This window comes from Pelodiscus sinensis, chromosome 2, assembly GCF_049634645.1.
Source record: "Pelodiscus sinensis isolate JC-2024 chromosome 2, ASM4963464v1, whole genome shotgun sequence".
In the NCBI taxonomy this organism is placed as follows: Eukaryota; Metazoa; Chordata; order Testudines; family Trionychidae; genus Pelodiscus; species Pelodiscus sinensis.
Genome location: NC_134712.1, coordinates 247,322,915 through 247,336,902, shown reverse-complemented (window position 1 = coordinate 247,336,902; position 13,988 = coordinate 247,322,915). Strand labels below are relative to the sequence as shown.

The 13,988-nt window shown below is 43.0% G+C and overlaps 1 protein-coding gene across 1 annotated transcript; it reads left to right on the top strand.

Annotated features, from left to right (window-relative positions):
- The first annotated feature begins 849 nt into the window (after positions 1 to 849).
- On the top strand, positions 850 to 13,746 carry LOC102448958 (elastase-1-like). The gene is made up of 8 exons (XM_025183339.2): positions 850 to 943; positions 1,041 to 1,132; positions 5,014 to 5,123; positions 6,764 to 6,895; positions 7,302 to 7,438; positions 8,479 to 8,624; positions 11,324 to 11,473; positions 13,588 to 13,746. The coding sequence occupies exons 1-8, from the start codon at positions 910 to 912 to the stop codon at positions 13,612 to 13,614; spliced, it is 828 nt and encodes a 275-aa protein (XP_025039124.2). The 5' UTR covers positions 850 to 909; the 3' UTR covers positions 13,615 to 13,746.
- The last annotated feature ends 242 nt before the right edge of the window (positions 13,747 to 13,988 follow it).

Here is a 13,988-nt window from a genome sequence, read left to right as displayed (position 1 = left end):
ATTCCCAGACAGGCTCTCTGTAACTTTGCAGGGAAAGACTGCAGGCACAGAGGACAAGGTTTACGTGAGGCCCAACACACAGGCTGCGGCTATTTTGAAATAACTCCGCTATTTTAATAACCCTAACCCTAACCCTCGGCTATTTTGAAATAACAAGTGGAGCGTCCACACTACCAAGCCCGTTATTTTGAAATAATAACTCTTGCTTTCCATGAGGAATAACGCTTATTTCAGAGTAGACACTCCACTGCTGCTATTGTGGAATAACTACTCCCCAGAGTCATTCAAAGTAATTACTCCCCAGTGCTTCCTGGGGCTCTAAATTGAGGCAGGGCCCTAGATTAAGGGGTGAATTGCTCCTTCCTTTGAAACATCTGGTGCTGGCACCTGTCAGAGATAATTTAGGAGACTAAACTGAGCTGGGGTGTGATCCTGTTGGTGGCTGAATGCAAACAGTGGGTGAAATGCCATTATCAGTGAGAGTTGGCTTCTCTCTGTGAATGCAAACCTATTGGTTTAATTGATTCTGTACAGGTGCAGCTGGGAGAAGAATTTGGCTGCCAATTTCTACAGTATTTTGGGATTATATGCAATATAGACAGGTAAGCTATTAATATTTAATATTATTGCAGAGCTGGATTGTTTAGCACAAGTTGGCATCATTTTTCCCTGGGTTTTTTCAAGTCCATGGGAATTTAGCAGGTGTGGAAGTGTTTGTTACCTTGTACTGTATCATTACGTGGTTATCATTTTCCCCTCTCTATATTTCTGGGTTATCACTGGCCTAGTGGTTTATCAGGAGACAGTGCACATAAATTATTTTAATTGCTAGTTCAAACAGAGCAGCTTATCAAATGTTCAGTATAAAATGAATTGCACTGGGAAAGTGTTGCCATTGCATTTTTAAAAATGATTTGCTATTTGATTCTGCTTAGTTGCTTGGGTAAGTTATAATTAGAAGATTTGAGATAGGGATGGGAGGGTGGCTGACCCAGGTTAAGAATCCATATAATGGACTGCATTCATTTCTTTGTGGGTAGGGGCAATTTTTGGAAGCCCTGTGAGATACGAGGTTCACAATGAGCGAGTAATTGGAGGACATGAGGCACAGCGAAACAGCTGGAAGTGGCAGGTAAAATTTGTATTTGAAATCTTTTGCTTATTAAAAAACAAAAGGGTTTGAGAACATGACAGCAAAGCAGAAATATGGGATATCAGACATGGACAAATTTTCTCTGGTGCTAGTCAAAGCAAATATACCACTTTATTTATCCATTGGTCCAGCATGTTAACATGTTACAGAAGCTGTGGTTCATGAACTATAAAGGATTAGAAAACATGCTTTAAACTGATAGACTCAAAGAGCTGCATATATTTATCTTACCATAAATATCTTACTAAAAACATCCACTTATTGTGCAGTGGCAGTCAATAAAGCAAATAGATTGTTAGGAATTATTAAGAAAGGGACAAAGAAGACAAAAAATATCTTAGTGCCTCTATTTAAATCCATAGCACACCCACATGTTGAATACTGCGTACTCAAAAAAATCTTGGCATTGGAAAAATTTCAGAAAAGGACAACAAAATGTATTAGGGCTATAGGACAGCTGCTATATGAGGAGAGATAAATAAGACTGAAACTTTTCAGCTTGGAAAAGAGATGACGAAGGGAGGGAGATGATAGAGGTTTATATACTGGTATGGAGAAAATAAATAAGCAAGTTTTATTTACTCCTTCTTATAACACAAGAAGTAGGGGCCACCAAATGACATTAATAGGTAGCGGGTTTAAAACAAACAACATGAAATATTTCTTCCCACAGTGCAGTCAATCTGTAGAACTCCTTGCCCAGAGGATGTTGTGAAGACCAAGTCTATAACAGGGTTCAAACAAGAATTAGATAGATTCATGGAGGTTAGGTCCATTAATGGCTATTAGCCAGGATGGGCAGGAATGGTGTCCCTAGCTTCTGTTTGTCAGAAGCTGGGAATGGGTGACAGGGCATAGATCACTTGATGATGACCTGTTCCATTCATTCCCTCTGGGGCACCTGACATTGATCACTGTCAGCTGACAGGATACTGGGCTAGATGGACCTTGATCTGACCCAGTATGGCCGTTCTTATGCACCAAAGAGAAGGTTCAGGGGAGATTGGATTACACCTATAAATATCTACATGAGAAATGAATATTTAATAATTGGCTCTTTAATCTATTAAATATATAACATAATCCAATGCCTGGACAATGAAGTTGGACACGTTCAGAGTGGAAATAGGATATACGTTTTTGACAAGAGAATAATTAACCATTGGAAAAATTCATAAGGGTTGTGGTGGATTCTCCATCATTCAGCATTTTAAAATCAAGGTTGGATGTTTTCCTAAAAGATATTTTCTAGGAACCTTTTTTGTGAGGTTGTATTCCTGTGTGAGGATGTTCACAATGATCCCTTCTGGCTTTGGAATTTATTAATCAATGAAAACCAACATGACTTTAAAATCCTATTTGAATTCACAAGCCCAGCATTTAGAAAAAAAATTGTGTTGTTTGTATACTAAGTAATTTAATATGGAAACTAGCAAGAGACAATAAGACTGGAATCTTTTGTTGCCATTTTTACAAAGTTACCTTTTCAGAATGTAGCTACATTTTAACAAGCCCAATTTTCCTTTAATAATCATCTATGTTCAGCAGAAGTCAGTGACTCCCAACCTTGTCTACATGTATAATTTGCATTAGTCCAACTACAATCTGTTTTAAAATCAATTTAGCTAAACTAGTACAAACCTCTGTGTGGACATACTGAATGAAATCTGTTCATAACTACCTTATGTCTATTATCTTAATTCAGAAATTTTGGGTATGTCTAGACTACATCCCTCTGTCGGCAGAGGGATGCAGATTAGGCAGGTTGACATTGCAAATGAGGTAGGAAGGCATAAGGGATCTGTCGAAAAAGACTTTCTTTCTTGACAGATTCCCCTCTAGACTGCCACTTTTTGCCGACAAAGTGCCGAGTTGGCAAAACGTGGTGGCCATTTTATGCAAATTAGGCATGGGATATTTAAATCCCTGCCTCATTTGCAATGTCGACCTGCCTAATCTGCATCCCTCTGCCGACAGAGGAGTGCAATCTAGACATAATAATTCCCATTGTTAAAGTAAGTTTGGGTATATAGCTTTCCTTAAAAATATGAAGAAAATACAAAGCAAGATATAAGTGCTTACTAAATGATGTTACAGCTATGATTTCACTCAAGATACTATTCTAATATTAATATTAACATTAAATACATTGATGAACTGTAAATGGAAACTGCACTCTAAAGTTATTAAGGATTCACTTTATTAGGTTACTTTGTACATCGTCTACATAATAACTTTCTCAGGCTGGGTCTACACTAAACCTGGAGGGTGGGCTTAACGTACGCAACTTCAGCTATGTATACGTAGCTAGAGTTAGTTTACCTTAAGCTGGGGTTGGAGCCATCCACACAGTAGGACAACGAGAACAAATGCTCCCATTGGATTCCTTTACTCCTCACAACTGTGAGGGGTACAGGCACTAGCTGGAGCTGCCCTCTGCATTCAATTTATGGGTCTATACTAGACCTGCTAAATTGAATGCCAGAACATCGATCTCCAGCACGGCAAGTGAAGACATGCCCTCAGAGGAGTCCTGTGGCACCTTAAAGACTAAAAGATTTATTTGGAATTAAGCATTTATTGTTTTTCAACTGTTTTTTCAAGTTGTTTTTACCCACAAAAGCTTATGCCCAAATAAATCTGTTAGCTTTAAGGTGCCACAGGACTTCTCATTATAATAACTTCTGGTATGTTTGTACTCTGGACCTTAGTTATTTGACCATTAGTATAACAATAAAAAGACTTCATGTTTGATATTAACTAATATAAAGTCTAATCTGACTGAAATTATTTAAAGAGGTGCTGTTGAAATTAAAAATTTGTATTTTCACACACACACCCTGGAAATTCACAATTGTTAGCAATACATCTTTGTGACTGACTAGCCCAATTGACCATCTTTGATTTGAAGGCTGTTGTGATGGGGTGTGCAGGTCTTCTGTAGTGACTCTGAAAACTCTACCCTGCCCAGTGACAAGCCTTGGAGGAAACCTTGCGGAGCTAACCAACATTCTGGGGTTTCACAGGTTAACGTGCAGCTATGTTCAGAGTGAGCTCAGGGAGACACTGCCTCCTGGGAGCTAATTAAGTGCAGCTAAGCCTATTTAGACACATCATCTTTAGATTAAGGGTGTCTTTATCTAGGTAATATCCTTATTTTATTGCTGGTCAAAATGAGACAGAGAGGTTTAAAGTCATGGATGGTTCTCTGTAGACCCATGGGAGGGATTCCCATTTCAGTACTCACGTGGGGGCTGTTGTCTTCCCATATGTCATTTTAGTTTGAACTTTCATCCCAAATAATGTTTTTCTAACCCCATAAAATTTATTCACATGAGTTAATTATGCACAAACATAAGGATTCTGCATACATTAATGATAAAGATGTTCCACAGCCAAACATTGCACCTACATGTTAATCCTGAACAAGTGGCTTTCTGTAGCGTACTAGTGTTGAGGTGCTAAAGAGTTAATGGTGGTATTGTAATGCTCTGCTAATCCGAACTCTCAGATTCAAGCCTTGTTTGGATTAGGTAAAGTGTTTTTCTTTCAATCCAGTTAACTCCAAAGGGTGTTAAATTGGGTCTACATTGAGGATAAGTAAACAATTGAGTTAAGCCATCTTCATTGATCTTACTCAATTCAAAAAATTACCCCTTCTTCATAAGTTAGACAATTTTGGAGACGACTTACTTCCTACCACTGCACTGGACAGCACACATTTAAGCAGACACAGAAAGCAAGCTCCAGGGAGGGTGTGGGTGGATTGCAGGGCATGTAACAGACTGAAATAACTCTGGTAAACTGCTGCAGAGCTTGGAATGGAACGCTGAGGTTCAATATTTTACCATTTGATACAGGTGTCCCTCCAAATAGCCGATGCATACTATCCTGACTATTATTCTCATATCTGTGGTGGGACCCTTGTTAGTCCCAACTGGGTCATGACTGCTGCCCACTGTATCCTAACGTAAGTAAAATAAAATAATGAGAGGTAAAATAATAAGAGGCTTGTAACTCTTGCTACAAATCCCAGTTCTGGTTCTCATTCTGGACTGCTACCGGGCAGGGCCACTGATGGAGGCATGGGAAGAGGGGGTAGCTGTCCCGGGCTTGGTGATTTAAAAGGGCCCAAGGCTCCCTGCCCCACCATTGCTACCACAGCAGTGACAGCAGCTGGAGCCCAGGGCTGATTAAACTACTGCCAGAGCCCCAGGTGGTGCACTCTAGAGAGTGCTGAAGAGCTGACTGGGAAAGACTAGCTCCGCCCCTTCTGCCTGAAGCCACACCCCTTCCAGGGGGACCAGAGCCAGCCCCCCTCATCTTGCCCAGGGCCTGGCAAAGTCTGCTGGCTGCCCTGTTACCGGGCCATTTAAACATTTGTAGAATCACAGAAGATTAGGTATGGGAGAGACCTCAGGAAGTCATCTAGTCCTACCCCTTACTCAAAGCAGGACCAATCCCAACTAAATTGTTCCATCCAGGGCTTTATCAAGCCTGGCCTTATAAACCTCTAAGGATGGAGATGTCACCTCCTTCCTAGAATCTCATTCCAGTGTTTCACCACCCTCCTAATGAAATATTTTTTCCTAATATTCAACCTAGACCTCCCCCACTGCAACTTGAGACCATTGCTCCTTGTTCTGCCATGTGCCACCACTGAGAATAATTTAAGCTCCATCTTCTGTGAAAGCCCCCTTCAGGTAGTTGACGACCGCTATCAAATCCCTCCCTCCTCATTCTTCACTTCTGCAGACTAAATAAGGCCAGTTTCTTCAGCCGCTCCTAATAAATTGATGTGTCCCAGACTCCTAATAATTTTTGTTGTTCTCCTCTGGACTCTCTCCAATTACATCCTTTCTGTAATGGGAGTTGAAAACTGGCCTGGTACACCAGGGCATAATCCCTTCCTTCTATCTGCTGGCAATGTTCCTCCTAATGCAGCCCAATAAGCCATTAGCCTTCTTGGCAGCAAGGGCACACTCTCTAGTCATATCCAGCTTCTTGTTCACTGTAATCCCCAGGTCCTTTTCTGCAGAACAGCCACTTAGCCAGTCTGTCCCCACCCTGTAGCAGTGCATAGGATTCTTCCATCCTAAATGCAGGTCTCTGCAGTTGTCCATGTTAAATCTCATCAGATTTCTTTTGGCCCAATCCTCCAAATTGTCTAGGTCACTCTAGACCCTGTCCCTCCCCTCCCCCATATATATAGCTTTCCCCCCAGTTTAGTATCATCTGTGAACTTGCTGAGAGTGCAATCCATCCATTATCCAGATCATTAATGAAGATGTTGAATAAAAGTGGCCCCCAGACAGACCAGTGGGGCACTCCACTGGATTCCAGTGGCTTGATGTCTAGCTGGCAGCTGGGTGCCAGTCACTACCATACTCCAGCAAAGACCTCCCCAACTCATATTCATGAGTTGGCAGCTGGTACCAGAGTTTCCAAAATAGTAAAATGTGGATAGTATTGCTTTATCTCACAGGTATGTCTGTAAAATCACTCTGAAGAGCCTCACATGGAATTATCTAAGAAGACTGTGGAATTTTTGAGAGAGAGTTAGACAGACAGAAAAATAATGATTGTAATTAATTTTCAATTTATTTTCAGGACAATTGGAACAAATTACCAAGTGGCTCTTGGCGAGCACAATCTCTTTGAGTTGGATGGCACTGAATATTTTGTTGGTGTGGACAAAATATTCATTCATGAAGACTGGAACCCTTATGATATTGGGAATGGGTAATTTGTTTTGAATACAATGTTGGCATTGACATGAGTATGAATGTTCTTGCTTAGGGGCCAGTCCAGCAAATGTTTATGTACATATTCTATCCATCACCCTCTGAGGTTTAGGATGGCCTTGTAGAAAACACTGGACTGGAACTCAGAACATCTGGGTTCAATTTCTGATCTGTAATCTTCCTGTATGACTTAGTAAATTATTCAATCCCTCTGTGCCTTCAGTTCTCCATTTGTAAAAGGCATTTTAAGGCTACATTATTAAATTTATGGTGGCACAGGAAGCTATATAAGCATCTAGATAGGTAAGGAAAAAGTGAGCAAGGATATTCAGAGTTTGGTCGTGACTGACTCAAGAATTTTGCCTCATAGCATGCAAAGGGCTAATATCTGTGTCCTGTTTCAGAAATGACATTGCCTTGCTGCATCTCTCTTCACCGGCCTATGGTAACGGCTTTGTTGAGACAGGAATGCTTCCGGCTGAAGGCGACATTTTGCCTAATAATTCTCCATGTTATATTACTGGATGGGGAGTGTCTAGCGGTAAGTGGAAAAAAGTTAATCCTCATTCCAGGACTGACCTAGACCAGAGACCCAGCACAACTCGTTTTCTCAATAAAACCTATTGTCGTGCAACATCTTTGACAGCTTAAGTAGGATGAACATGGTGCATGGGTCTTCTAATGGCTCCCTGCAGAGGTGCGAATGTTGCGTTCTGCTCTTGCATCACATCCTGTATTTTCCCACAGTAAATATTTCTGAAATAGCATGATGTTTATCACCATTTAGCATTCAGTGTGGACACGCATTGCCACTTTTAATGTCTCAGTGACAGTGGCTTATCCTGGGATCTGCTCTAGGGTTGGCAATGACCGGCTATCATGATTCAAGTGGTAAAAGCTTGTTTTGAGCACTAAACTTAGCAGACATGACTGACTAGACACAGGGAGGAGATCCTATGAGTAAACAGGGGACATATTGGCCTCATCCTGCACCCAATGCTACTATGGTTCCATAGAGTTGTACCTTACTCAGTAAGTAGTACTGCCAATAAGGTACTACTCAATGGCTACGTCTACATTGGCATGATTTTCCGGAAATGCTTTTAATGGAAAAGTTTTCCATTAAAAGCATTTTTGGAAAAGCGCATCTAGATTGGCACGGGCGCTTTTGCGGAAAAGCACTTTTTGCGGAAAAGCGTCTGTGGCCAATCTAGATGCGCTTTTCCGCAAAAAAGCCCTGATCGCCATTTTCGCGATCGGGGCTTTTTTGCGGAAAACAAATCTCTGCTGTCTACACTGGCCCTTTTGCACAAAAGTTTTTCGGAAAAAGACTTTTGCTCGAACAGGAGAAGCATAGTATTTCTGCAAAAGCACTGACAATCTTACATGAGATCGTCAGTGCTTTTGCAGAAATTCAAGCGGCCAGTGTAGACAGCTGGCAAGTTTTTCCACAAAAGCAGATGATTTTGTGGAAAAACTTGCCAGTCTAGACACAGCCAATGAGAATAAGGGCAGCAGAGGTGGTACTTTATTTTTAATTATTGTGTCTCAGGAGCAGAATATTGTCTTTTCTCCTTTTAGCTGGTGGCAGCGCGCCTGACAAACTTCAAGAAGCGATGCTCCCAGTGGTTGACCATGCCATCTGCTCTCAGCCTAACTGGTGGGGCTCTAATGCAAAGGATACCATGGTGTGTGCTGGTGGAGATGGCGTGAAGGCCGGGTGCAGTGTAAGTGCCATATTTTCTGTGATTTCTCAACCCTTTCTCTTTTCCCCTTCACCTCCTTTCCAATACAACCCCATTCCTACAGGAATTGAAAGTAATTTACAACACACTCCCACAACGCATGCAACATTGCAAGAGTTCAAACCTTCCTGAAAAGCTAAGTTCTATTTCTTGAGCTGCGTTCTCTTTATTTTTATTGCTGCTAATTGACCCCTCCCATAGCGAACCCATAGAAAGAGAGTGAAAAAGAGGACAGCTCCAGAGTACTTCTTCAAGTGGGGTCTCAGTGGGCTTTCCAGTTTAGGTGTCAGTGTGTCCCGGTGCTGTCAACTAGAGATTTTTGGTATCAGGGTCCATCCTGGCTGTATGTGCGCAGTGATTGTCTTGCAGCACCATTGGCACCTTGACTAGTCAATGCTTGCAGCCTGCCCCCCTCACATCCTTCACCACTGTTCTTGGACTGAGACGCAGCCCTGCAGCAGTGTCAAAAGACAGTCTAGGAAAATAATTAGTTAGAAATTATGAGTGTTAATTCGGTTTTAAGTAAGTTACTACTTAGCTATTTCTCATTCCTTTTGGTTTGCATGTCAAAACTTCGGTTATTCAGTTTTAAAAATTATCTTGATGAGGGACAGTAAAAAGATGCCTGGGTGTTCCTCGTGTAAAGGCATGATGCTGATTTCTGTCGGCCATTCACTCATTGCTTAGTGCACTCACTGCAGCGACCTAAGAGGTACAGCCAGATGAGACCGAGATCTCCTACAGAAACTCATTCTCATGGAGAAATCCCTCCAGGCAGCTTCTGATGCCAGACAACAGAGCCCCTCAATCAGGGACTCTGTGGGCAGTTACCCTTAGAAACAGCAAGAACTCACTCCTCCAAGAAAGTAAGGAGAAGGGACACATCGTGTCAGGAGAGGGAACCATTGAAAAGAACAGTCTCCTGCAGTCTCTAGCCTCGCTTCCGGCCAGGCTGAGAGTGAGCACCGTAAATGAACCAGGAACCTCCAGCTCTACGTGCACTGGGCAAGAGGCAAACACAAGCCAAACGCCTTCTCCATGGCACCAGCAATGCTGGTGAACAAGACATCATCGCAGCTCTTAAAGCCGATGCCCTCACCATTAATGCCTCCAACAGTATAAGCACTAATAGATCCATTTGAGCACCACTGGCACAGACAAAGGTAACATAAAAATCAGCACTGACCACAACACTTGCAAAAATATCGAAACAGAAGCTCATGGCCCTTCACCAATTCATATATCAAGAGGATATGGTGGTATCTTCCATCACAGGCTTACCATCATTCAGTACTGATGAATCCCTGGTACCAACAATACTGGAGCAACTTAACTCCCCCATCATGCCATTCTCCAGCGATGAGGAAGATGAATTCAAGAAGGGCACCTTTTCATTGTGCTACTCTTCACTGACCAGCACTGGACCAATGCTGGGATGTGTCAAATCCTGAGACCAGTGGGACAGACACACACAGCCATGATCCGGATACCATGGATGTTCCCCTCTGTGCCATTCCTGATGCGATGGTCACAATGGAGCACATGGGCAGCCTACCTAAATCATATAATAGACCAAATAGGAGGCATTAAAATCTCAGTACAGGAACCCTCAGTGGGCTCTGTGTAAATGGATGACCACAGAGAAATGCACCTGGGACAAGACACATCACCTGCCCATAACTCCTCGTCATTCGTGAATGACCTCCGCTTCCTATGGCTGTAGATTATTTTAAACAATTCCAAGAATTGTTCTGGTGAGTAGCACAATGCCAAAACATCCCAGCTGAGGAAGTAGCTGATACCCAACATCAACTTCCAAAGATACTCCACATATCTCCTACTGCCAATTAATGATGCAATAATGAATTTAGTGGAAACAGTATGACAAATAGGTCCACTGATGAGAGCAGGGGGGACAGTTCTCCAGAGCTTGGTGATTCAAAGGGCTTCAAAGCTCTGCTCACCACCACTGTTGCAGTAGCAGCGGTGGCAGCCAGCACCCGGCGCACCTTGGAATCACTGCTCCAGTGCTGGAGCTTCATGCCGGGCACTCCGAGCAGCTCTGAACTCTAGGAGGTACCACAATGCGGGTGGTGCTGAGGATTGGCTGCCCCCAGCTATGCCCTTGCTGTCTGAGACCCTACCCCATTCATGGATGTGGAGCTGACCCCACCCCACATTTTACCTCCGGGCCCATGCTGGCTGTTGGCTCAACTCAGACACTTGGGGATCTATCATTACGGATCAATAGGTCTTGGAAATAACTCTACTGGGTTATAGTTATGCCACCCGCTTCAACAGGCATTTGATAAGTGCCTTAAACATTAATTATATTGCATGGGATGGGGCAGAAAGAGTTATCTTGCTCTGTGTGTGTGTGTGTGTGTGTGTGTGTGTGTGTGTGTGTGCTTGTTCAGATAACAAATAGTTATAGGCTTGATTCTACAATGTGCCATGTTCCTTCTGGGAGGTGCTGATCACTCATTGCTCCCTTTGGTTTCAGTATGTATCGGCAGTACTCATCATCTCTCAAAATGTCCTAAGCACATCACAATATCTGGCCCAGTGACTGGAGTGTTCATGAGTTAATTAGTTGTCACCACCTTTCCAACCCTTTTTCTAAACTTCTAAGAAAATCTGGGTGCAACTAACTGTGTCACTTCTCCCCACTCTGGTTGCAGGGCGATTCAGGGGGCCCTTTGAATTGTTACAGGAATGGTTACTGGCAAATCCATGGCATTGCTAGTTTTGCGATTGTCCCCTTCTGCGACACCTATCAGAAGCCTACAGTCTTCACACGGGTATCAGCTTTCATCCCCTGGCTCTATAATGTAAGTCCCTCCAAACTTAAGGGTTTACGTTTATTCTGGGATAAGTTTGACCCAGTCCATTCAGTTATTACATTAAGAACAGAACTGAGAAACGTTGAAAGTTTAAAATCCAAAATGCTTTGGCCTTATTTTTGGCACATTCATATATTTCTGATGAAGGAGAATAAGTGCAGTCACTGTCTGGGAATACTAGGATTGAAATACAACACGTAAGGCTGACAAATCCTGCTTAGCCATGAAGTATGAAATCTGATAAATTAAGCTTTACTTATACAAGAAAACAAAAGACATGGCAACAAACTATTGGTGTAATCCTATGGCCTGTGTCATGTAGGAGGTCAGATATGCTGGTGCTTTTTTGCCTTAAAATCTATGAGTTGCCTGATATATTTTGAGACTGACACCTCGACAATGCTGCGTGCACACGTACAGCAGCCATCCCAGATGAGTAGGACAAGCATGGTTGTAGCAGTTGGTTCTAATATCTGAGACGATGTCTTTAGTCATGTTTGTCAGGAATCCATGCAGTCTGCTATTATATCTCTGAATCCAACCTGGGGCAGTACAGTTGTAGACTGTATCAACAAATGAGCAAGTGCTAAAGCTGACCTAGTTCAGCTGATTTCCCCAATGCAGTCAAAGCTTTGGCTTTTGGAAATGTCCCAAGGGCCCTTCCTCCCAATGATAGTGTGCACCATAATGGGGTGTCTGCTTCCAGGGTCACAGGAAAATGCTGAAGTACGATCATGCTTGTAAGATGTGCTCTGTACCAGACATCCTTAAAAGCAAATGGATGTTCTAAACCATTATGAATACATTTATTGCAGAAGATGGCTGTCTCTGCAATGCATCCCTCACCTAGTAAAAAGAGAGCCAACTTTCAAAGGGTTAAATGGCATCTTACCTGCACCACAGCAGTTAGTGTCAACAGGAATCCACAGAAACCCAGTGGATTCATTCAAAGTAACTTACCCTTTAGTTGGAGAGTGCCCGTGACTAACCTGAACTCAGTATATTTGGAAAGTTGTTGTCTTATTATCAGATTTTTAGCCTTGCTTCAGCTGCACGTGGAAGCCTTGTGAATCCAGCCAACTAGGAATTCCCCTCCTATAGGAAAACACCTTGTTAGTATAAAGCTAGTGTAACACACACACCTAGGGTGTGTCTAGACTACATGCCTCCTTCGACGGAGGCATGTAGATTAGCCAGATCGGAAGAGGGAAATGAAGCCGCGATTAAAATAATCGCGGCTTCATTTAAATTTAAATGGCTGCCCCGATCTGCCGATCAGCTGTTTGTCGGCAGATCGGGGGAGTCTGGACGCGATGCCCCGACAAAGAAGCCTTTCTTCATCGACACAGGTAAGCCTCGTGAAACCAGGCTTACCTGTGCCGATGAAGAAAGGCTTCTTTGTCAGGGCATCGCGTCCAGACTCCCCCGATCTGCCGACAAACAGCTGATCGGCAGATCGGGGCAGCCATTTAAATTTAAATGAAGCCGCGATTATTTTAATCGCGGCTTCATTTCCCTCTTCCGATCTGGCTAATCTACATGCCTCCGTCGAAGGAGGCATGTAGTCTAGACACACCCCTACTGTGTGGTTACTGAGTAATGCAAGAGTAAACCTAGACTATAACAACAGTTAAGACCAAGAGACCTCTACAGCATGGGTTGGGAGCCAGCTGGCTTTTAGCTCAGAGGGTAAGCGCTCCTATAGTCTGCTTTAGAGGCCCCAGGTTCAAATCTGCTGGGTGGTGGTTTTACTAGCAAAGCTAGTCATCTCCTTCTGGCTTCCCTCAGTCCCCTGGCAGGGGACATGCCAAGAACATGATGACTGGGGTGAAGAGGACATGGCTGAAGTGCTGAGGCAATTCCCAGCACATAGAACAGCCCTGAAGCTGCACCAGGAGTTGAACCAGCCCCACCAGCTCCAGTACGGAGAGAGCCCAGGGATAGAATAGTCACATTTGCCCCACTTCCCTGAGCTGGGCTGAATGGAGAGATCTGGCACAGCTGAGGACTGGCCTAGCATTTGTATTCAGCCATTTTAAAATAGTGTGAGAAGAAAACTGAATATATTCTGTACTGAACCCTCTTCTCTTTTTTGTTTTCAGACTATGAAGAATAATGGTGGATTTTAAGGATCAGCGTGTACATGAATGTGAACTACTGAGCGAAGACCTATGCCTGTTAATTTCTCCCTCTTTTTGGTGACATTAATAGGCTGCAATAATAATAATAATAATAAAACACTGAATTAAAAGTCTGTACTACTGTGCATTACAACATAGGAAGCCCATGCACATGGGAAAAGGTAGCAGTTGTACTTGTCTTATGGATATTGTGAAGGTGTGGACTAAGCCCAAGGTTTCCTGCTGGAGACCTCAGAGCTCTGCCACCCCTATCCCAGGAGAGGAGCAGTGAAGAGGTCCTCCAAGCAGGCTAGAGTGGTTGCACAAGAAGCAACCAATCAGAGCCCAGGAGAGCTCTATAAAAAGGAGTGGCAGAACAGAGT

What these genes read in the sequence shown, in the direction of transcription:
- LOC102448958 (XM_025183339.2), top strand. Translation starts at nt 910, where the DNA reads ATGATTTGCTATTTGATTCTGCTTAGTTGCTTGG. An exon ending in GCTGCCCACTGTATCCTAAC is followed by an intron (nt 5,124 to 6,763) that starts GTAAGTAAAATA and finishes ATTTATTTTCAG; the next exon opens with GACAATTGGAACAAATTACC. An exon ending in GCGTGAAGGCCGGGTGCAGT is followed by an intron (nt 8,625 to 11,323) that starts GTAAGTGCCATA and finishes CTCTGGTTGCAG; the next exon opens with GGCGATTCAGGGGGCCCTTT.